At 40.5% G+C, this 25,354-nt stretch overlaps 1 protein-coding gene across 3 annotated transcripts in view; it reads right to left on the bottom strand.

The window, feature by feature from the left end:
- Positions 1 to 25,354, bottom strand: part of GNAL (G protein subunit alpha L) — a 221,276-nt gene that overhangs the window by 46,964 nt on the left and 148,958 nt on the right. For all 3 annotated transcript variants that reach the window (XM_060244022.1, XM_060244023.1, XM_060244025.1), the window contains exon 5: positions 18,462 to 18,559. In XM_060244022.1, the coding sequence (XP_060100005.1) occupies positions 18,462 to 18,559 (98 nt within the window). The remainder of the gene's footprint in view (positions 1 to 18,461; positions 18,560 to 25,354) is intronic.

Genomic DNA, 25,354 nt, shown 5'->3' with positions numbered 1-25,354 from the left:
GATCTCCAGGAATTTCTCAACAAGGAATTGGCAACCATAAATAAAGTATGCACTATGCTTTAATTCTGGGTACTAAACAGGAATACTTATTTATGCCCTGTACTCTTCCAAGAATTCACAGATGTTAAGGGTAATTTTATATAAAATAGGTTTATCTGTTCATAGCAAATAAATTACACATCCCAAACCAGATATTAAAATCTTGCCAAAATATAATTAAATGCACATGAAAAGAGACATGCTTAAGGACTTTCTGAGTAAATTACAAAAACAAATTTAAGGAGAGGGGATAGAATGATGTAATATTCCTGGTTCATTTGCTTTTGGTAAGATTGCCTGCAGTGAAGAAATAGCACTATGGCACCTTATCAGTAAAATGCCCAAATTATATGGAAATCTATGCAACATAGCCAATACAGAAATGGGGGGGGGGGAGGAATAAAATTAATGTGAGGAATATCTTCACTTTTCTCAGTATTTCATAAAGGAAAACAATTCTTGTGTACTTTTGGGGAATGATTAGAAAAAAATCATGATAGCTTACAAATAATATATAGATGCAGGGTTTTTTTTTGAGCAGGATCACACAAGAATGCAATTCCAGCTGGCTTGGTACCAGGGGGTGTGGCCTAATATGCAAATAAGATTCTGCTGTGCTTTTTCTATCAAAAAAGCCCAATATAGATGATAAATAATATCACTGAATGGAAATATTATTTTAGTATTTTCATATGCCATCATCTTAATGAGGGTTTGTACAGATTCAGGCAGATGACTTTGGAAAATTTATTTGAAAAATGTTTACAGATATTAAATGTGTAATACATAATGAAGGGCCTATTTATTTATTTAGCTTATCTGTACATTACTATTATTAACTGATAGCAGGGGGTAGCAGTCACATCAGAGATAGCACCTCTTCTCGGCTAGAAACAGGGTTACATTTCTAGTATAACAAGAGGGAGCTACCCAACTTTCCAGATGAAGGCTGGTGACTTATTTATTCCCTCTCAATCATATTAAGCTTCTCAACAATTAATCCTGTGAGCACATCACTCAAAAGAAAATATTAACAAGGACACTCTTCAGCACTGAAATCTTCTAGCCTTCCAGCTCTCAGAAGTGAGGTGCATATTTTAAAAAGCAGGACAAGGCAACTGTCTTCCCGTCCAATCTCACAGAAGGGATAAAATAAGAGTACAAAGAAGGAGTCAAGTAGCACCTTTAAGACCAACAAAGTTTTATTCAGAATGTAAGCTTTCAGGTGCATGCTCACTTCTTCAGACGAAGAATCAGGTATAATGAGCAGAACTACATATAGCTGGTAGGCAATGGTTTAGAATGCAAAATGGTAGGCCCCCCTCAATCAAAGAGTCACTGACTACTGTGTACCATCCCAAAACATATAAACAGTACAATATAACACTAGTAAAGGCTGGAGTTTTTCTGATCATGCAGGGCACATTGTAGAGCCAGGCCATGCATGAGATACCACAGTTATAACTTTTATAAAAGTGATTTCAGATGATGAATGGCAGTAGCAGGTGAATGACAATACTTTTTGGAATAAGCCAAAATAATTTCCTCAATGTAAATTATACTTGTCAGAAGAATCCTCCCTCCCTCCAAAGAAGTGTGCTTGCACATAAAAACTTATACTGGAAATAAAATGTTATTGAAACTGCCAGGGGACTCTGTTCTCTCTTTCTATCTCTCTTCCCCTACATTCAGACATAATAAAAGCCCAGCATCAGTACATTCAGACACAGCAAGAGTCCAGCGTCCTCTTGTGCAGACTGTAGGACTCTATCACTGTGATGGTTGTCTTATATGCCCTTTGCCTATTGAAACAAAAGTATTTGAACTACCAGATTTAGACTTCACTGTACCTTTACGGACCATCACCAACTGTAAATCCCATAATGTAACCTATGCAATTTTATGTTCATGTCCAAAACTGTATATTGGAAGTACAAGAAGACTGGTCAAGATCAGGGTCTTGGAGAACCGATCCCACATTAAGCATAAAATTTCAGATGCACCTCTTGTCTCTCATTATATTTTCAATCATTCAATTGATGATATGAAATCTGTGGTGTTTTTTCAAATATACAGGACAGCGGAATGGCATTCATGATATTCAGCAAAATTCTTCTTAGAGAAGAGATTTATTTAAAATCTCTGGTGCCACAGGATTGGAAAAATGCCATTGACTATTCCTGCTTTTTGAAAACCTTATTTATGACTATCCAAAATTTTCGACCTATCAGTATCTCCTTAAGTTTTTCAATGGCTGTAACTAATCAAATGAGTCTGCAATTGTTAAATAGTGATGTGATGCGCCATTTGAAGCAATAAGCTCTACGGTACTGTGCTTGTGAATGTTGTGTTGCTAAAATGGTTGTTGAATATGATGAGTTTGGTTTTTTCTCACTTAATATTTTAAATAATGAATCTGCATTCTGTATAGTGTTTGTAAGTTTTGAACAAGTTACAAAAAGCTGCAAGACTTCCTGAACCCCTCTTTGACAAAGGGATGTTAGAAACAGTGCAATTCTATTAGCTGGGCTCCATCCGAGTCCAACCAAGTTTTGGAATGGACTATAAAGCTATTTGCACAAGAACTTTTCTTCAAAATTTGGTTATTCTATACACCTCAACTCATTTGAAAATAATTTTGGCACGTTATATTGTCTTACTTAGCTGCCGAACCATTGCAACTTATTAAGGAACTATTTTGCCACTTTAAATCACTTCACTGGAATTGGGTCTGTGAGAATGATATCATGTAAAGTTTATCCTACTCGAATTAGAGATTGGAACTGTATCTGATATAAGTATTGTGGGTGCTTATAGAGACTTGTGTGGAATACCTACTTGTTCACTTTGTATAAATCATGATGGTATATTTGTAACCTATTGTTTGTTACTGTTCCATGGGATATGACATTCATTGTTTGCTAACCCCTAGTTGGGGGCAGGGGATCCCCTGCTTTGGAGGCCCTCCCCCCCACTTCAGGGTTATCAGAAAGTTGTGCCTACAGGTTGAATGTCTGCTGGGCACTCCATTATACCCTTTGCAGACTGGTCCTCATAGGGTATAATGACAAACTGATCTGTGGGTATTGGGGGCTCTGTTTTTTTTAGGTAGAGGCGTCAAATTGTCAGCACAGAATCTGGTGCCTCTTCTCAAAACCCGTACTAAGTTTTAAAAAGATTGGACTAGGGGGTCTAATTCTATGAGCACCAAAAGGTGCCCCTATCCTCCATTATTTCCAATGAAGGGATGGAATTAAAAGACGCATGGTCCCTTTAATTGTGATGGCCTTTGGAAGTCAGCTGTGCTTGTCACAACCTTTTTCCTGGCTCCACTCCCAAATCCCCAAATATTTCCTGAGTCAGGCCTGGCAACCCTAAGCTCAGGTCACCTGGATCCTAATGATATTCTAGCCATTACATTATTGGCTAGGTATCTAATCATGTAGACAAAAATTTCTGTTCTCTGTTGGAAAAGGTTGAGGACTCCATTTCAGAATGAGTACTGATGGTACTTTAGTTAACAACCTTAGTTGTTTTTTTTTCCAGTTCGAAGAATTTATTAAAATTAAATAAACAATTATAAGGTTATCACATTTAAATTAAATTTAAATCAGAACAATTAGCATTCCAAAAATGACAATTAATGAAACGCCAGAAGTGATAACACATTATTATCTAGGTGTACTTTCCAACCAGATACAAACTCTTTGCCCAATGTATAATTCAAGAAAGGCAACCATTTATCTCATAGTGGATACATTTTAGATTTTTCCACAATAGCAATAGTATCAGCCAATTTATCGAAGACAAAACTTAGATAACAAACTTTGTTCAGTGACCATACAACATTCATTTATAGCAAAATGTAATATATATTAATGTGTTAAAATTTCATACCAGCAATTTTTCAGGTACTTTACAGATGGGAAAGTCTGCACTGAAGATCTGCAGATTTGACAAGGTTGTGTGAAAAAAGAGCAGAGGAAAAAAACCCAGCAACACAGTTTCTTAATCAGATTTCTGCTTTGCTTAATCATGTGTGTGTAGGGTTGCCAAGTCCAATTCAAGAAGACGGGAGACTTTGGGGGTGGAGCCAGGATACATTAGGGGTGGAGCCAAGATCAAGGCTGTGACAAGCATAATTGAACTCCAAAGGGAGTTCTGGCCATCACATTTAAAGGGACGACACACCTTTTCAATTCCTTCCTTCCATAGGAAATAATGAAGGATAGGGGCACCTTCTTTTGGGGCTCATAGAATTGGACCCCCTGGTTCAATCTTTTTGAAACTTGGGGGGGTATTTTGGGGAGAGGCAATAGATGCTAAACTGAAAATTTGGCGCCTCTACGCCAAATAACAGCCCCCCCAGGGCCCCAGATACCCGCAAAGCAATTCTCCATGATTTTCTATGGGAATAAATCTCCATAGGGAATGACAGAGTTCCCAGCAGACATTTCCCTCCCCTCCCCCCACTTTCTGATGACCCTGAAGCAGGGGGAGGGTCTCCAAACTGGGGGATCCCCTGCCCCCACCTGGGGATTGGCAACCCTATGTGTGTGAGAGAGACCACATATGAACAAGAGATGAATCCTGAAAATGCAAAGAAACAAATTCTAGAAAGAGCAGCTAATATTGGGAGCAGCAAGAATGTAATTGCTCTGTTTGTCGGACCTCAGGGCAACTGGTTGGCAACTATGTGAAACAGGACACAGGACTAGATGGATTACTGGTCTGATCAGGCAGAGCTCTTATCTTCTTAACTGCCACAAAATTTTTTCCAGGATTTAAAATACAAAAACATTTCCTAACTAATCCAGGAGAACCAGACATATGATTTTCAAAGTAAATAAAATTAATAAGATGTTAAATGAGACTACGAATTGTATGCCCTCAACCTCTTACGGTGTACGATAAATGAAAACAGAGAAGGCATGCTCTGATAACTGCCACTATTCCACTGAAGCACACATAGGAATCAGGAAATTGCCTAAAGAAAAACTTGAGGGGGGGGGGGGAAGGATGCAGGCACAAATAAAGAGATAAAAGAAATGTTTTAACTTCAAAACTAGAGAACTTAAGTCATTAAGAGCAATCATACATTTTAAATATTACACAGTATTACTGAAACCCTGTTTTTTAATTAAAAGACCAATAAAAAATTTCTGCAGAACAGGATTTTTTTTTTCACCTCAAGATATTACACAAAAATACTGGCCCCTTTCACATTACAATTCTAAACTGAATGTTATCCATTGTTGGTCCGATTTTGAGTAAAGCAATATGGGGACAGAGGTTTCATACAACATATTTCAATCCATTTATGAGCCATCTCTAAAGTGCTCTGATGCATTCTGGCCATTTCAAACAGTGCCATTTCCAATCCCCCCCCACCACACACACAATCCCTTTTCATGGTGTGTTCTTTCTTGCATTCTTTAATATTCTAAGTTGGGTACTGTAGCGCTACGCCCAAATAGGCATAATCTCAATGGTCCCATTACAACACTGAACTGCTATTTTGGTTTAATGCTATTGCGTACAAGGAAAAACATGGTGTGCAAAGGGGTGGGGGGAAACTGACACTTTTAGGAGCACTGGAGACATTTTAAACAGCACACGACAATAATTTAAAAGCACAAAGAAGATATGAAAACTGAAGAAAGCAATTTTCATTAAAAATGGCTCAGCCCCACTTTGCCAACAGGATGCAAGCAGATCTATATGAAAAGGTAAATAAAATTTGTTAGCATCTGGGAACTAAAATGGCTGTGTCTGAAATGAAACAAAAATCCGTTAGCAACTGGCTGAAAAAACATATTATAAAAGGTTGTTTGAATGGGGCCTACTATTGGATATCAGAACTCTAAATATTATCTAGGCACCAGCCTGGTTTATTTATTAAAATATTAAGTCACTGCCAAAAATGTTCTACCTTACAGTAGCAACTATCTTAACAATTTCAGAAACCTAAGTATTTGTTCTAAAAGGCATTTGAGGTAGTACCTACGTCTGGGCTGTACTATTCCAGGTTATACACAGGAGCTCCCAGGATGGAATGCTTCTTCACACAAGATTTCTCTGTAAATTGAAACTGCATTTGAGGGAGAAAGGCTGTAGCTTAGCCCTCTTCCTTGCATTTTGTTATTTGTCCACAGGTAATTTTTATATGGAGGAGCAATCCAAGATGTGTCTTTACATGATAAAGCAACATCTTATCAAGTAAAAGTAAAATCATGGTACATAGCTATTGGCTGATATACACCATCCCAAGGCTTTTTTTAAAAAAAAGCCCAGCAGGAACTCATTTGCATATTAGGCCACACCCCCTGCCACCAAGCCAGGTGGAATTGCGTTCCTGTGTGTTCTGGCTCAAAAAAAGCCCTGACCATCCCCATGTACAGGAATTAGATATCCACAGATCTGCTCAGGCCTGAGAAATAGATATACAGACAGGAGAATACAAGTATCATTGTAATTAATGTTTCTTTACATAATTGTCTGCACAGTTCTAAGGCTTTAATACATATTATAAGAACAGCCCTTTTTCTACTGGGGGGAAGCACAGCTAGCCCAAAGTCCCAAGTTGCTAGACAATAAAAAGGAGCTTTCTAACCTTATTTTGCAACCTCAACAGAAATACAAATGCTTCACTGCTTGCCACCACCACAAGCTGCTATAGAATGTTCTTGTTCCTCCACATCTCTTAAAAGCAACATGGCAAGCCAGGCATGGCAGTTCCCAGACTCCTGCAAAAGTTCAGACACCATTTCTGTCTATTTGTAGCTAGGGAAACAGAAATGGTGATGAGTATCTCATGACATGAAGTAATTTGTGTGAGGTGAGGAACCCTATAAAGAGCATGTATGGTTTATGTCTCCTGGTTGCTGGGCAGGGGCATTAGAGGAGAGGAGAAAGGAGTGAGAAGAAAGGAGTGGTAATGGCAATTGCAGCAAAACACCTTAAGTGTTTTATGCTAACCTTTGAGCATCAACAGAATGTAAATCAACCATCTCCTTTCCCAAACTGTGAATTCAGAGGGCAGGTAACATCTCATCACTGCAAGATGCACTAATACAAATATAATGCCATAAGGTATAATGTTACACCAGCAAGCTATGTTATACGGGCTTTGCCAATATATTAGCACAGCTCCAGCGGCCCCCTGAAATCAGCTCCTGGTATCAAAGGTCTGTTTAACTCCCTTTCTTCTGGCAAGGTGCTATGGAGGACATGATTCCTCAAGAACTATTTAATAATTCCCTGGTTAGTGGACTCCAGTCTTGGCCAACCTGTTTACTCATATCAACACAGCAGCATTTCCCCCCATAGGGTGGAAACTCAATAGTTTAAAATGGTTACAAGCAGGTCCACAATATCTGTTGCCTGGTTAGCCTGCTGGACACAGCTTCCAAAATGTACAGTGAATATCTCCTTGGTAAACTGGAGGACTGGAAAACCTCCAACCATGTCATCTGCTCAGAGCAAGTAGACTTCAGATAAGTACACTTGATCATGCTGCTTCAAATTGTATAAGGGGCCCTACTAACATCTGGAGACCTAAAAGCTGTGTATGACTGAGTGGACAGGAACTACTTCTGGTCAAAGCTGGCATTATAAACATATGGTTATTATTTTGAGAACCAGTTTGGTGTAGTGGTTAAGTGCACAGACTCTTACCTGGGAGAACAGGGCTTGATTTCCCACTCCTCCACATGCAGCTGCTGCTGTGACCTTGAGTCAGCCACAAGTTCTCAGCACAGCTGTTATCTCAAGAGAAGTTCTCTGAGAACTCTCTCAGCCCCACCTACTTCATAGGGTGTATGTTGTGGGGAGGGGACTGCTCTGAGACGCCGAGTGAAGTGTGGGGTATAAATCCATTCTTCTCCTTGATGCATGAATTCGACAGCAATTTATCAGCTAAAATAAGAGTGGCTGGATCCCTAACTGACGAAATTCCAATTCTCAGGGGGTTTTCTGAATGTTGCTTTTTAAGCTAAATCTCAAAATACAGTGGTGAGATTATCAGGTCCAGAGCTCTTTCCACCCTCATGTGATCAACCAAAAGTAACTATTCTTCTGCATGCTGATGATGACATAGTTCTACTGTGTCCTACTTGCCACATAAGGATGTTGCACAGGTTTAGCAATTTCTGTAAAGAAGCAACACTATGCGCCAACTACTCCATGACTAAGAAGATGGTTTCTGAACAAAAGTCTCATAAATTCAGGGGGCAGAAAGAAAATATCGCAATAGATCAGTGTAGTAGTTTCAAGTACTTTGGGATAACATTCTCTGAAACCTTTTCCTAGAAGGCCCATCAGGTGATAACCAATTCTTAAATTCTATAATTTCTGTTAGCTATATGATGTCTCTGTATGTATTGGCAATCATGAAAATCTGTGTTAAATTGTTGCATAACATTTAATGTGCTGCAATTTGTGTTTTGGCTCTAGAAATTTTAACATCTGTCTCAGCTTTATTTTGCTTCATTGTTGTTTTATTTATCATTGCTTAGGCTGCTGTTTTTGTTATACCATGATAATATTTCGTCACATACAATAAATTTTACCTACCTCCTGGAACAGAAGCTTAGGATAATGTCTTAATATAAATGTTAGTTGTTTATTGACTTAAAATTAGTAATAATGTAAACGTCTAGCATCAGGTGCTAATTCTACATATCCCAAATTGAAACTTCATTACTTTCTTGTCAAAATATATGCTATAACTATAGCACTTGTTATCTGTTAATCTGAATGTTAACAAACAAAGTCTGGTACAATTCAACAGTATTTTTTATTGTCTTTAAATGTAAACAATGTAATTTTAGTCACAAAGGCCAATCATCTACCCTCCCGTAAGGCATTATTTCCCTTTGCTTATATGGTTTGTGAAATGAATATTCAGTGTACAGTTCTGTAGAACTGTAGCAAAAAAAAAAAAACACTTTAAAAATAAAGTGACTCCATCACTGTATGATTGGCTATAACAGCAGAATAATAAAAACCTTCTGTTCATTTCCAGGAAGCATTATTAACAGTCAAATTAAATACATTTTATAAACGATCCATTTCCTTTTTACTTTTTGTATAACTTAACCTCATGTCCAGTGCCAACTGTCTTTGTTTACACCACAATGCAGGGACACTCCCTTGATACTACCCAACATATAACAATTGGCTGGTTTTCTTTTCTACAGTACTGATGAAGTTTAAAAATAGCTACAGCTTGCCTTAGCTACACCTCTCATATTACAGAGATGAAATGGTTCTCTTGTGGAAGGGGGGAGGGAGGAAATGAATGGTCTACAAAGAGCAATGAATTATCGGGAACTATCAGTGAACTACTGTATGACAGCATTATAAGCATTCTAACTTCTTAAGAATGAGAATACCACCACTAACATTCTAGAAACATTACTGCTTCTAAAAAAGGTACATGTTATTTAGGGAAGGGCAGCTAATTCTAACATTACCAATTGTCTTACACTAATTCAGACAGTATTAATGACTTCCCTTAATACTATTATTATTGTAGCTTTTCTGATCAACAGTATCTCTAATGTTCAAACCATAGTCCATTGCACTTTATCTACATATAACCCTATACACACGTATACAAAAGTGGGCTCCAGATGCACATCCCTAGGTAGAGTCATAATATTAGATTGCCAAACAAAACCCACAAAACTTAGCTCCCACCCTATGGTCACACTATAATATTTGGAAAACCGTATTTTCAAGGAAATTTCTAACTATTTACATCTTAGAACAAAGAACACTGCTTGAAAAAGTTAAATGTCAAAAATATTTCTTGCAGTGAAGATCTATATCACTAGCATTAATTTTCATGCAGACTAGGCTTCCCAACCCCCCCCCTGGATTAGCAGCCTAATCCCCTGCTCTCTAAAAATCTGAATTCAAAGTCTGGCACAACAGCCTTTCTGCAGCCCAGGGAGGGAGTGGATGCGCCTGCCAAGTGCATGCGGGGGGGGGGGGCTCTTCTCCGCTTCACCGTAGCCACTGCGCTGCTGCCGCCTTTTCTCCGCTTCATTTTAGCTGCTCCTTCGAGATGGGCTCAGCCTAAGCCCATCTCGGAGGAGCAGCTATGGCGAAGCGGAGAAGAGGCGGCAGCCATGCAGCGGCGTCGCCCGCTCCGAGATGGGGTGGCTTGCCATGCTCCTTGGCGCAGTTTCCCCCTCCCCCCACTTCTGTTTTTTTGGGGAGCGGGGGAAGAGGCTGGAAATCCTGGGGTCCCCCGCCAGGGCGGGAGGGTTGGGAAGCCTAATCCCACTCTACCCTGCAGACAGGCTCAGGGAGGCTCACGACATGTAAGTATAATAATTTAAAAATTAAAACATAATATGATGAAAGATTAAAATTCATTTTTATACATAAACCACAAGATGGCAACAATGCAATTAAAGTGCTCTCAGAAAAGTTTTGCCCTTGTATATGCACTAAATCTACTGATTTTTAATAAGTAGCAAAGCTTTCCCACCAATCAGTATACCGAAGGTGCCTGTGCATAGCACAGGTGAATAGCATGGGTGGGCAGGGCTGGTCTAATGCAGTGTTCGCTGCCTCAACCAAAGGCCTGGCAGAACAGCTCTGTTTTACAGGCCCTGTGGAATGGTTGTAAATCCTACAGAGGCCTGAGCTCAGTTGGAAGGCTATTCCATCAGGCTAGAGCCAGAGCTGAAAATCCACGGGAATCTCCAGTAGATGTTGATCAGAAGAATACACAGCTCCTTGGGAAAGATAACAGGAGAGACAGTCTGCAGATATGATGGTCCCAGACTGCACATGGTGGTAGGTTAAGCTGAAAATATATGATCGTGTCCAAAATCACCCAACCAGCTTCTATAACACAATGAGCATTCAAACCTGTGTCCCTGAAACTCTGCTACACCACAGTGGCTTTCATAATGTGGTTGCTGTTGAGCAGTAGCAAGAAGCCAGGCTTATTTAAGCCATGCAAGTCAGGTGGTATCAAGTAATTCAGAGTTTCCTCCCAGGCCTAGAGTTGCTGATCTCCAGGATGGAACGGGAGATCTCCTAGAGCTACAATGAACTCCAGATGCCAGAGCTTGGGCTCCTTGCAGAAAATGACTGCTTTGGAGAGCTGATTCTGTGGTGTTATATTCAGCTGAGGCTTCTCCCCTCCCCAAACTCTACCCACCTCAGACTCCACCACAAAATCTCCAGGAATTTCCCAACCTGGAGCTGGCAATCCTAGCTAAGCCTGGCCCCAAGGTGCCTCTCCACCTTCCCTTTACTGACAGAATGAAGCCTTGGAATGCTAAGGTTGCATAGTAAAAGCCACTGAGAGAATCTGTTGCTTAAAACTACAGGTGTTCTTTTTATCATTTTTACTTTTTAAAAACTGCCCAATTTTTTTATTTCACATTTTTATGCATATCTGGGGCCATTTTCAGGTTTGTAGAAAGACCTCTCTTGCCCTTTCTTCACTCCAGACACTAGCCATTCTCAAGAAATTCTTCTATACTAAAGGTGGCCAATTTATTCTGCTTTTATCAAAGTTATACAAAGCCATAATTGTTCCCAAATTGCTCTATACTGACCAATTTGGGTCAATGGACTACCATATTCTCTTGATAAGCTCCAGAAACTTTTCTTTCTTAAGAGCCTCTCTCTTCTTCCCAGTGTATCCTTGGCTGCAAAGTGACTAGAACTTGGGACTCCCTCAAATATCAACAATAACATGGTACCAAGCTATTAATTCAGACTCTCGGCTTGGCTTCGCGAACGAAGATTTAAGAAGGGTGCAATAGTCCACGTCTGCTGCAGGCTCGCTGGTGGCTGACAAGACCAATGCGGGACAGGCAGGTCCGGCCACAGTGGCTGCAGGGAAAAGTCTGATTTAGGGTTGGTGCTGTAGCAGTGCGATTCTTCCTCAATCTCCTTTTGTCCTCAAGACCAGCTATGCGTGCGTTCTCAAAGGAAGAGACAGCCTGGTGGATGGTGTGCCTCCATGCTTTGCGATCTGAGGCTAGGTCAGACCACTGGTGATGGTTGATGCGACAGGTGCCAAGGGATTTCTTCAAGGAGTCCTTGTACCTCTTCTTTGGTGCCCCTCTATTTCGATGGCCGGTGGAGAGTTCGCCATACAGGGCAATCTTGGGAAGGCGGTGGTTTTCCATCCTAGAAATATGCCCTGCCCAGCGCAGCTGCGTCTTCAGCAGCAGTGCCTCGATGCTGGTAACCTCCGCCCGCTTGAGGACTTCAGTGTTGGTCACAAAGTCACTCCAGTGGATGTTGAGGATGGTGCGAAGGCAGCGCTGATGAAAGCGCTCGAGGAGTCGCAGGTGATGACAGTATAAAACCCACGATTCGGAGCCGTAGATGAGGGTTGTCATCACAACCGCTTTGTAAACATTGATCTTTGTGCCTTTTTTCAGATGCTTGTTGCTCCACACTCTTTTGTGCAGTCGGCCAAATGCACGGTTTGCCTTTGCCAGCCTGCTGTCAATCTCCTTGTCGATCTTGGCATCTGAGGAGATGATGCACCCCAGGTAGCTGAACTGCTGGACTGTCTTCAGAACTGATTCACCCACAGTGATGCAGGGAGGGTGATAATCTTCCTGGGGTGCAGGCTGGTGGAGAACTTCTGTCTTCTTCAGACTAACTTCTAGGCCGAATAGCTTGGCAGCCTCTGCAAAGCAGGACGTCATATGCTGCAGAGCTGATACCGAGTGGGAGACGAGTGCAGCATCATCAGCACTCAGACTACCACTCTATTAATATAATGCCCTACCTTTGATTCTATAATTAATATAATGCTCAACCTATGATTCTATAATTAATATAATGCTCAACTCTATGATTCTATGATTCTACACCTTACCGCAACTAGTAACAGCTGATTCCTGGCTGGGAACTTGGCTTAGCCCAATTATTTCAAAGCTTCCAATATTAAATCCTAGAGATTCACTAAAAAAAAAAACACCCTGTGTTAACTGTACAAAAATATTTACTTAAAAAAGATTGGGCTATGCTAAAATTCAAAACTGATTGGAAATGCTCCCCTATTTACTTCTACTTATGTTATCAGAAAATGTTTGAACTGTCTAATTTTTTTTAATTTAACAGTTTCAAAATATCATCACTCTTTCATGCTACTTATATGCAAGGTGTTGCCTTCCCTGTTGAGATGAGGGGCCATTTTAGTAGAATCCCCCATGAAAAATAGTTTTGCATTTACTGTAAGGATCAAGTTGACTCAACTGCCCGTATCCTTTTTAGCTGCCCCCATTATGATTCACTCTGGAACTGCTTCCCACAGCCTCCCATCCTCTGCTATACTGAGGAAGAACCAAGGGGCTACTGAAGCCTCAGAATGAAGGTTACTTCAAGGTTACTGCAAGGTTACTTCACCTCTGCTCGTTCCTCCTGCCAGGGCTGCCTTTCTCTCTTTCTCCCTGGGTTACAAGCAGTCTCTAGTCTTGCTTCCTTTGGGGCTTCTGCATGACTCATCCCTCTTATACTTCCCTGCCTCCTTCCACCCTGATCCCTCAGTAGTTCCTGTCCCCATCTCTCTCGTTTCCCAGGCATCCCACTGGGCAAGGGGAAAGGGCCATTTATGGCCTTGGTCCACCCCATCCCACCTTCCTGCAAGTGCAACAGAGTTTAGCTGTAGATGGGGAGTGGCCACGCATCGGGGACTCCTGTCTTTGGCCTGCAGCTATACCAGAGGGTTGTGCAGGCAAGGGCTAAGAGGCCAGACTTCCCCCTCCTCGTTTCCTTCCAGGTATCTCCACCGTGCAGTGGGCCTGACCTGCCTCACAAGCCTGACTCTTTCCTTGGGGCTCCTGGCTGCCAGCCCCATTCTTGGATTCAGGGCTGTCTCTGTGGGACCCCAGGAGGTGATGTTGCAGGGTTGGCAGGGCTGTGGCGACTTGGACTCAGCCGCATCAGGCTGTGCTCAGCTGAGAGCCAAGTCAAGTTGCATTGCTCCAGCTTTTGTTGGGCTCAACACTGCCACAGCTTCTTTGTTGCAGACGGGGGGGTGGGGTGCGAGTCCAGACCCAAACAGCAATCAGTATATTACTCCCTGGATTGACTGCCTACAGATCATTTCTGAACAATAGAAATTAAAGATTTTACTATAAAACAGGATAAAAAAGTGCGCAAGTGATTTAGCCATATTTATCTATGCAGCTGCATATTTTAAAATACTTTGACGTATGGCTTGTAAGCTATTAAGTCACAGGGAAAGGAAAGGTTATGTTTAGCTGATGGATACACATGCTCACATCTAGAAACAGAAGCAGGGCAATAAATAGCTGGAAGTTATTTCAGAGAGACCAGACGGCCCAGATTAACATAGTGTAACATGGGTGAATTACATTACAATGCACAAGATGTAGAGTAAACACGTATGAGAAGAGATAATTTGTGTACATAATCCTGCTCACAGAAAGTAACAGCCCCTCATTACAAGTGTATGTGTGTCATTCAAAATCACCCAACCTTATCAACAATTCATTCATACATTTTGTTATTCTCGCTCTTGCTGTTATTTTCTGACACAAGCACACATGCATGTATACCTGCTCTTTTGTATCACATTTATTTTTATCTGAGGTCTGTCCTGTCCTGTAACATACTGATGTCCTAGGATAACTTCTTTCTCTCCATTCCTTCTGTTTCTGTGTGCTTGTGTTTATGCAGCAATTGAATGCAACATTTCAAAAGATGCAAACAACGGAGTTCTGGCTGACAGTAGTTCAGCCACAATTAAAGACTTAATTAATCTTCAAAGCTACAAGACTCTTTGTTGTTTTGGCTACAGAGATTAACATAGCTATCCCTGTGGAATTGTGCATATATGTATTACATACATTGCCCTCATATACCTAAAATATAGTACAGATTCCCACTGTATACAAACCCCCAATCCTTTCCTGTAAAATACAGACAAATATGGTTTGTGAACTGTTTTTTACTTCATGTGTGAGTGTGTGTATAAAAATAAAAATACTTTCTTTTGGCATGAAATTCTTTTTCCAATGTTCAGTATAAGCGAACTGCATAAGTGTTTTAGTTACAAGGAAAAATGTGTCAATGTTTTGCCAAAGATTTAACTAGAGCACACATAACAAAGTGAAATATCCTGCCTGGTCACAATTTTTTTCCATTTATCATAAATCCTTTATTATATACTAACATGACTCTTATTTCAACAAAATTCTGATCTGAAAGCAAAAAGGAAAAAAAACCTGAACTTGATACTCATGCAAACCTTTGTTATTGTTTAACTTCTGCCATTTAAAGACCATTGTACAGTATTAACATAAAAGTGGCTGGAGATATCAAAATCTTATAGCAAAGACTATTAACATATATGAAACAGACAAAGACATCAGACAAATATAAGAAACAAGACATGTCAAAGGAAAAATTGAATTCAGAAATGAAGAGGCACTAGAGATTATATTGCTATTTTACATTAGTTACTGGATCTTATGAGAAAATTTATGGTTGGTGTTAAAAGAAATGAGTGTACCACAACATCTGATAGTTCTGATGTGCAATCAATACAAGAGGCTACTATTAAGACAGAATATGGAGAAACAGAATGGTTCCCAGTTGGTAAAAGGGATGTATTTTATGTCACTGTCTCTTCAATTTATATGCAGAACGTATCATAAAGAAAATTGGATTAGACTATGATGATGGTGGAGTGAAAAAGCTGTTAGAAGAACATTAACCATGTGAGATATGCAGATGACACTACATTGCTGGCAGAAAATGGTAAATACTTGTAATGACTACTGATGAAGGTTAAAGCAGAAAGTGTCAAAGCAGGATTACAGCTGAACATCAAAAAGACAAAAGTAATAACTGCTGGGGAATTTCAGAACTTTAAGTCTGACACTTAAGAAATGGAAACTGTTAAGGATTTTCTATCCTTTGGCTTCATCATCAACCAAAAGGGAGACTGCAACCAAGAAATCAGAAGGATGCTGGAAATGGCAGCCATGAAGGCCTATAAAAGATCCTAACTGTAAGGATTCATTTGAAATGTGGTGTTGGGAGGAGCATTTTACAGACAGCATGGATTGCCAAAAAGACAGATAAGTGGACTCTAACTTTATTCTATGGATTCTAGATCAGGTCAGCTTGAATTCTCCTGGAAGCTAAACATGACGAAACTGAAGTGACTATACTTTGATCATATTCAGGCCTCAGATTCAGTGGGAGCTCACAGGAGCACAGCTCCTGCACCTTTCTGAGAGTTCCACCTTCTCCTTCTGAGAGTTCCACCTCCTTGTCCATTTAATAGTATGTGCAGCTACATAACGATCCCTGGATGAGCTCCACCACCTATTTTTCTACAAAATGACCGCTGGTCATATCGCAAGAAGACAGGATTTATTAGAAAAGACAATAATGCTAGGAAAAATTGAAGACAGGAAGAAAAGAGGAAGATCCAACATGAGATGGATTGACTCAGTCAAAGAAGCCATGTATTCTGGTCTGCAATACCTGAGCAAGGCTGTTAACTGCAGGACGTTCTGGAGGTCATTAATTCATAGAGGTGCCATCAGTTTCAAGCAACTTGACACCACTTACTACATATACACACTTGTTTGCCATTTATTCTACTGCCTTTAATTAAAACTGACAATTATTTACACAGAGGGGATAATGTAAATTAAGCTTGTTTTAGCACTGGCATGATCAAACTCAAACAAAATTAAGCACATTTTAATCCCTCTGATTTCTGTCAGGGAGTTCAAGCATGTGTATGATCCTCACCCATTTAAATATAGGGATTTAAAAGTGGCTATCTTTGACTGCATGCTTGTTTCATGTTTTTAAAGCTAAATAAAGTCAGGTTTGATCCAGTTCACAGAAGAGATTTTTGCTGCCTTCCCTTTCTTCCTGCAATTCCCTGAGTTTCCCAACAAGATGCTCCTGAAAGTTATGACCATCAGAAAAAGTGAGGGACATACCTCAATGGGTTGTATAGGAAGGAGACCTTGCTATGTTGCTAAGTATGTATGTATGCAATTTCTACTGATTCCTCATTCCACAGCAAATCCCACCCTCATTGTATCTTATAATGTTTCTTAGTATTCTCATTCCTCAAGAGCAGCATTTTAAGAGATGGGGGGATTTAGAAAAAAAGGCAGGATATAAACAAAGCCACCTTGAACTCCTTGAAGGAAGCGCAGGATAAAATGTACTAAAAAATTAACAAGTATGCTTTTCTTGAGCAGAATTAGAGTCAACCAAATACTTTAAAGCTGGTTCTAAAAAATGCTCAAGAGGGGTAGCCATTGTAGCCCATTGTGGTAAAATGAAACAGAAGTCCACTGGCACCTTAAAGACTAACAACATCTATTCCATCACAAACATTCATGAGACAAAAGTGAGCTGACTCATGAATGCTCATGCTGAAATAAATGTTGTTAGTTTTGGACTTCTGACCTGTTTTGTAAAGAATGTGCCCAACTAGTGCGTTGAACCTTTAGTATTATGGAAAGTGACAGTTTTGAGGTAAAAAATGTTTTTAGCTATCATTTTGAAAATGTTTGAATATGGTATCCATAACTGCAAACAAACAAACAAAAATCCTGTCTTTGGATGCTAAGTCAGTATAATAAATCCAGTCTTTGGATTTACTATACTGAATGCCAACTAAATGTAATACTTTTGGAAGCTAGCATCACAAAACTTTGCAAAAGTTTTCAAGTAGTTTTAAAATCCTCCTGTAAAAAGGGGGGGGGGAGCTAGATTCCACATATATGCAATATGCTCTGCCCAACTAATTTTTGTTACCCTCTAGTAAAATTCCAGACTCTGTATTCACCATTCCAATAGCAAAGGTAAAAGGTTCTTTGAGCAATTCTGAGATGTGTTGCATCAGCAGGAGTATTTATCTAATCTACTCAGGAGCAAGAAACCACTGAAGAGCTTATGCAAACTGTCACTTTATTGTCATAGCTCTAATTCTAGTCTAGCTATTTTCTCCTTAGGTTCTTGGAGACCCCAGGCCACTGAGATGCTTTAGAAGTCCCCTTTAGCCATTAGGATGTGAGTACCAGAGGAGAACACTGTCAAAGGCCTGGTGCGGGCTGCTGTGGCAAAACTGCACTTATATCTCAGAGGATGAGGACACAGGCTGGGGGAGGAGTAACTGGAAGGGAAGAAGGGAAAGAAACAGGCAGAGTTACTGTCAGTCAGGTGATGTGTGGGAGCTGCAGAAATGGTGTGTGGTAGATAAAAGAAAACAGCCACAGAGATGTTACTCCTTCCCAACCCAAACTCCCAAATCCTTCTGCAATTTTCCACTAACCTCAATTGACAAATTTAGATGGTTAAATGATGCAGAGTTCCTCAGCATTCTGAAAGTACATTATTCTGTTTAATCATTCAGAAGCAGCACTTACTATTGTGCACAATCAATCAACTGGTATTCATTTGACCTCTCGAAGCACGCTTTTACTCCTTCGTCGTCCCAGAGCTTTTTTGCATGTTCAAAGAATTCCTGAAAATTGGAAATTTAATAAAGTATTAATTTAATAATGTATTAATTTGAATAAAATATTAGATGATTACTCAGACCCCATAAAACACTTACTGAAGGGGGGTAGCTAGTATTTTGGGTGTCTGTGCCAGTAAAGTTATATCTTAAACAGTCATGGGAGCTTACAAACATTTTACTTTCCTCTCATACATTCTTTCAGCATTCTATCAAAAAAGAAATCTAACATGATTATCAATATTTCTCAGACTCTACAATTCAATAGTTTCAAAAAACCCATGGAAAATTATTATAGAAGGCAGCCTGGCATACTTTCTGCCTAAAGCAATTAAACACTTGTCCAACAGCGTTTTAACTTGTCTCAATTAAGACTCACCTTATTTCAATATTTAATTATTGCAAAACATGTTTTTTATCCATTTAGCTTGTCTTAGCAGCACCTGAGAATGTGCAAACCTTTTTATTTCTTAATTTAGAACAGGATATCAAATTCAAATGGTTTGGAGTAAATTCATCAAGTGCTCCAAGACAAAGCCATTTCAAAGTGAAGACTTGAAGGGTTTTGATTTTATGCAGGGTGAAATTTTCATCTAAAGGCACTTAAAATTCCCTTTGATTTTTCAATAGAGAAATCATTGTTACCATTAGAACCTGTTTACTCCTGAAGTCTGTGAAGCCAAAGGTGTAGGCAGACTCCATCTTGAATTAAGAGAATCATTAGAGACACTAACACTGATTTTGCACTATGCTTGTTCCGGGTGGAGTGCCCTTTTGCTACTGGGGCTTCTCTTCATTTTCACACAAGTTGCCCCAGGGTTGCAAGTTGCGCGTTGCTATTCTGCAGCAAGCGAGATCCTCTGATAAGCTGTTTCCATTTGCTGCGGAATAGCAGCACGGCAGCTCACAGCTCCAGGGCAACTTGTGCAAAAACGGAGAGAAACCCCGGTAGCAAAAGGGCTCTCCACCCAGAACAAACGTATTGTGAAATCAGTCTAAGGGTGATTACAGATTGGCACTTTGGGCCGTTCTCAGAGACGGCTCTGAAATCAATGCATAAAATCCTTCCACACACAAACATCTGCCTCCCATCCCATCTTCTGTCCTCGCAGGTTGGCTCAAAAAGCTACCACTTCCGAAGTGGAAGCAAATTTCTGAGCTGACAGCCAGTCGCCCAGTTGGCATCTGCAAGTGGCAGGGTGGATGCGAGGCGACTTGACTGTGTGAAAGTGCCAAGCTGCCCCAAACCGCTTCCGACTTTTTTCCACCTTAAAAACTGTGCAAACCTTGTATTTCTTAAAAACTGTTGGGAGCACTTGAGCACTTAACGTTGTGGGAAGAAAGAGAGGTCTGTCTTCTGAAGTGCCTCTGCATCTGGAGGCACCCCACCGCCTGGCAGACGGGATGCAGGCACTTCACTGGGAAGCGTGTGGAGGCTTCGGGACAGCTCTTTTTGAGCTGGCCCAATCTGGGACAGTCAGGCTTCCGTGAGAAACTACCATAGCCCTTCATTAAGGGCTGGTTTTATGATCTCATTGTCTGTCCTCACACCCAGATGACTGGTGCCTGTGAGACAATAACCTGATATTCATCTCTACTCAAGGACCACTGAAATAATACAAATTGCCTGATAAATTAATCAAATCTTCAGTCAGCATGATAATATCATCTCCTGTCCTATTACAGGTACTCAAGTAACAAGAAAACCTTTCTGACACCATTGATAGAAAAGGGCATAAAGGGACTCCTCTTGAGCCCAAAATTCTGTTCAGTTTCACACCAGGTCTGATCCTCCATCACCACAACTCATGACAGTAGTCATCTTTAGTATCAATCAACACATATGAATCTCCTTCCCTTTCGCTATCTCTCCCCCCATATCTTTAGCTTGGTTCTTTCACTTTTTCCTCCTCAGCTCTTCTACTTGCTCTGAGTTGGAGCCCTGTTACTGAGATCCCACTCTCCACAAGCCATGCACCCTCCTTTCCATTTTCCATTTGCTTTTGACCAAACCCAGATATCATCATCCCTTCTTCTTTCTTGTAGCCACATCTGGCTCCACAACTGAATTTTCTCCATTCCATTTCTCATGCCACATATCCATCTGTCCCCCCTTCTTCTGCTCCAATCCTGATCCTTTCTTCTTTAGCCTGTCCAGTCAGTCTGTTCCCCTCTACTCTCTGATACCTCCTTTCCCCCACTGCTCCCTCTTTCCTTTCTCTGTGGTGGACACCGCACACACATTCACAGGCTGGTTTCACCTGGATTAGTCATGAATGGACACATCCAGTTTAAGTAACTGCTTCAAGCAGAAATTATTCAACTGCTTTTTATTGCAGTTCTGGGTTTGTATAACTGTGACCTTCCCTTTAGTTAAATTAGAATTCTCTCTTTCTCACACACACTCTCCTATTTCTGAAACATTGCCTGAAGTATGCACCTGTGTATAGGATCTTCAAACCAGGAACAGGGAAGTGCATGTGCATTACCCTCTAGGAGGTAACAACTCAAGTGTGACATTTTAACTATATCTAAAGAGCTAATTCATATAACAGTTGATATGCTACGAATCAAGAAAGAAGAAGATGATATTGGATTTATATCCCGCCCTCCACTCCAAATCTCAGAGTGGTTCACAATCTCCTTTATCTTCCTCTCCCACAACAGAAACCCTGTGAGGTGGGTGGGGCTGAGAGGACTCTCACAGCAGCTGCCCTTTCAAGGACTACCTCTGCCAGAGCTATGACTGACCCAGGGCCATTCCAGCAGGTGCAAGTGGAGGAGTGGGGAATCAAATGCGGTTCTCCCAGATAAGAGTCTGCACACTTAACTACACTTAACCACTAGCCAGGGCTGGCCAACGGTAGCTCTCCAGATGTTTTTTTGCCTACAATTCCCATCAGCCCCAGCCAGCATGGTCAATGGCTGGGGCTGATGGGAGTTGTAGGCAAAACACATCTGGAGAGTTACCATTGGCCACCCCTGCACTACGTCAAACTGGCTCTCCAGAAGCTCACTTCTGTTGATGAGCACTGAATTCAAATGATTAAAAGGTCCTACCCATGGTAGTTAATATATGGTACTATGTGATAGTTCACAAATTCAAACTAGCAAGCACAGGAGATTACATCATAAATATGAAGATCATACAAATAAAGCCAAACTAAATGTAAAAGAACACATCAATTCCTCTTCCTGGCCCACATCTTTCCAAAATTCTTTAGAAATGTTTCTGAATTGCATATTTCAGCATTAAATAGAGAACCAAGAAGCTGTGAGAGATTAATTTAATGTATGTATAAACTGCCTGTACAAGTTCTGGTACTTTATGCACTCAGTAAGAAGCTTGACAGTTCAAACAGCCAGATAAAAAATGGCTGTAATTATAGGTGCTGTCTATCACAGTTCTCATTTAAAATGTAACTTCAGCCTGAGTCATACACAGGTCTTAGGAGAAGGTGGGATGTTAACTTTAACGTTAACAGGTTCTTGGCAAAAAAAGTGAAGGTTTTTTTATTAAGAAAATTTTCTTTTCACATATTACTCATTACATCAGGACTCAAGAATTTCATTACCTTCAGCTCTAAAATTACGTTGACTGCCTGTTTCATAGTATAAGAAAATAAGAAACTATGCGCATAAATGCTGAGGGTTTTTTTGTTTAAATATCAACTGCTTGGAGGAATGAGACCTAACTTTTCATCAAAGCAACAGCAAAAGATTCTAAACAAAAATATAAAGCCAACAATAAAAAACTTTTTAAAAATAAATGAAATAAACCAAAGAAGAGCAGAATGTAACTGGAACATGGCTCAGAATGCTGGAATACTTTTTATTAGTAAGAGAAGAAGAAGAATTGCAGATTTATACCCCACCCTTCTCTCTGAATTAGAGACTCAGAGCGGCTTACAATCTCCTATATATTCTCCCCCCCCAGACACCCTGTGAGGTGGGTTGGGCTGAGAGGGCTCTCACAGCAGCTGCCCTTTCAAGGAGAACCTCTGCCAGAGCTATGGCTAACCCAAGGCCATTCCAGCAGCTGCAAGTGGAGGAGTGGGGAATCAAACCAGTTCTCTCATTTAAGAGTCCACACAGTTAACCACTACATCACATTTTACGCCAGCAGAATTCTTGGAGGACATTTATTTGGTCTTACTTGCTAGAGCATGCCTGACTTCTGCAAGTCAGCTTTTCCCCTCTCATGTAAAATAAATCCCCCCCCCCAGATGAAAACAAAATACTTCGGTAAACTGGATTTTTATTGGACCACAAACAGAACATCTTGGCAATATTGTGTGAACACATGTTGTAGTCATTTCTCGGTAGCTTCATGTCAGCAGTTTATCAGAATCCACTCTTAAGCACAAAGTTACCAGCTGCTTTTAAGAGTCTAGGGCTACATTAGATGCTGTGGAATGCGCAGCACTATCTTTAGCACATTACCCCCTACCCTCACAAGCCATTTGTGCTGCAGATGGGGTGACCGATGCTGCTAGCATAATAGGTGAGACTTAACAAATCACAAGAACCAGAGACGCCCACATGTCTTCCTGTACCACACAGTTCCTGCTTTTTGCCATGGCAGCATCAAAGAATCTTGCAAAGCATTACAGGAATGCCTACAGAAAGTAAGTTTGGATATTCAGAAGCCATATTCTAAAGAATATATATATAAAAGTCACAACACAAGGAATTATGTCAAAATTTCAAATAACCCACTGTAGAATAATTTCAATAATATTAATAGGACTACTCTGAAGCAAGCTGCTCAGCAGTGAAGCTTGAAAGAGAATTCTGTTGCAGACTTAAGCCATGCATTGTGAAGGAATTCCTACTTTCGAATGAGATTCCGTGAAAATAAACTGCTTGATCATGATTATTTACAGTTTCATAGATCTCAGGTATAGAAAATGTTGCCAGCGCACTGGCCTAAAGAAAACCATCTTACAAAATTACTTTATCAGTCTAAATTTCATCCTATACTTCAAGTCAAAAGAAAGACTTCTTTACTTCATAAAGCTGGGAAAAAAGTATCTGAGGTTGCAATCCTTAAATCATTTAAAAACAAGCTTACTTAAAGGTTTTTCCACAGTAGTTATATTTCAGTGTGTTTTCTGATCATTTACTAAGGGACTAATGATCGGATGTGTTTTATTATGTTGAGCAGAAAATAAATCAAAACAACAAAGCTCTGTAAAAAGTCACAGACGGTTGGCAAGTACCATGTATTTACTTTACAATTTATAAACTCCAAGATCTTGTACCAGAAGGTGATTACACTACTCAAATTACATTTATTCATTGTTAGGGCAAACTTTTTTTAATGACTGAAAAATTAATAATGAACCAAGATTTTTGTCTTAGACATGAAAATGAAATTACTGGGATTATATTAATATGCTTTATAAAGCAGCTATTCCCTTGTGGCAAGTAAAAATTACCTCCAGGCAATGAGGCAGGAAGTTTTTGTCAACTGACAGAATCTCGCCTCTCATTTAAGGTTCTGATGACCTGTGTGGAAAGGCTGGCTATCAGAAATGCTTGCTGGTTTTAGCAACCAATTTGCAAGGCTCAAATAAAGTGTATGTGTGTGCTGAAAGCAATGTGCAGCCATACATTTGATAGCATTTAGTGTTATGTTATACTGAAATAGTAAAGGAAAATTTTCCCTATATAATAGGACAGATATCTTATTTATTTTATTTATTTGCTTTTTAGACAACCCTCCGCTGTGCAAAGGACACACAGGGCAATGTACATAATATCAATAAACACATTTATGAATCAACCATAAATCAAATTAAGACCGCTAATGAGAACAGTAATAAAACTATTTCAGAATGGTGTTTTAAGGACACTTTCCCCATAGAGGAGAGCAGAGCTAGATGAGGCCAGGCTCAATGGCAACCATTATGGTACTCAGTTGTAGGCCTGGAGGACTATTTCTGTCTCACAGCCCCTTTGGAATTGCACTAAGTCCCACAGGGCCTGGATGTCATTAGGCAGAGAGTTCCACCAGGCCAGTGCAGACCCCAAAAGGTCCTGGCTGCAGTTGAGGACAGCCGGATATCTTTTGGGCTAGGGATCACCAGGAGGTTCTTCTCTCAATTTGGGGCCAGTGCAGTTGGCAAAACACCAGCTGAATGTGCACTGTCAGTGGGATACAGCAAGGACCTGGGCCACTGGTTCTGGACCAGCTGTTGTGATTTCTGGGTCAGTCTCAAGGGAAGTCCTGCACACAGCAAATTACAGTAGTCTAGTCTGGAGATGACTGTTGCATAGATTACTGTGGCTAGGTCAAAGTGAGACAGGTAGGGGCCAGTTGACTGATCTGGCACAGCTGGAAAAACACCAGTTTGGTAATATTTGTGAACTGGGCCTCCATCGATAAGGAGACATCCAGAAGCACACCCAGGCTCCTGGTACTTGGCACCAGTGTTCAAGGTACACCATCAAGAGCTGTAAACCGAAACTCCAACCCCTACTCATAGCCACATAACCTCCATCTTTCATGGATTCAGTTTCAGCCAGCTCTGCTTCAGCCATCCAACCACAGACTCCAGCCCTTCAGCCAAAATAGATGGGGAGGCATCTGTTCATCCATCCATCAACAGATACAGCTGGGTGTCATCTACATACTGATGACAACCCAGCCTGAAACTCTGCTCCAGCAGGATGAGGGTGCACATATAGATGTTAAACAGCATTGAGGCGATGACAGCCCCCTGAGGGACCTCACACATTAAGGGGTATTAAGGAGACACTCTCTCTTCTAGCACCATCCTCTGACCCTGGAGAAAT

This window comes from Heteronotia binoei, chromosome 7, assembly GCF_032191835.1.
Source record: "Heteronotia binoei isolate CCM8104 ecotype False Entrance Well chromosome 7, APGP_CSIRO_Hbin_v1, whole genome shotgun sequence".
Classification (NCBI taxonomy): Eukaryota; Metazoa; Chordata; class Lepidosauria; order Squamata; family Gekkonidae; genus Heteronotia; species Heteronotia binoei.
The sequence above is the reverse complement of the archived record's forward strand: the minus strand, read 5'-3'. Positions and strand labels throughout refer to the sequence as shown.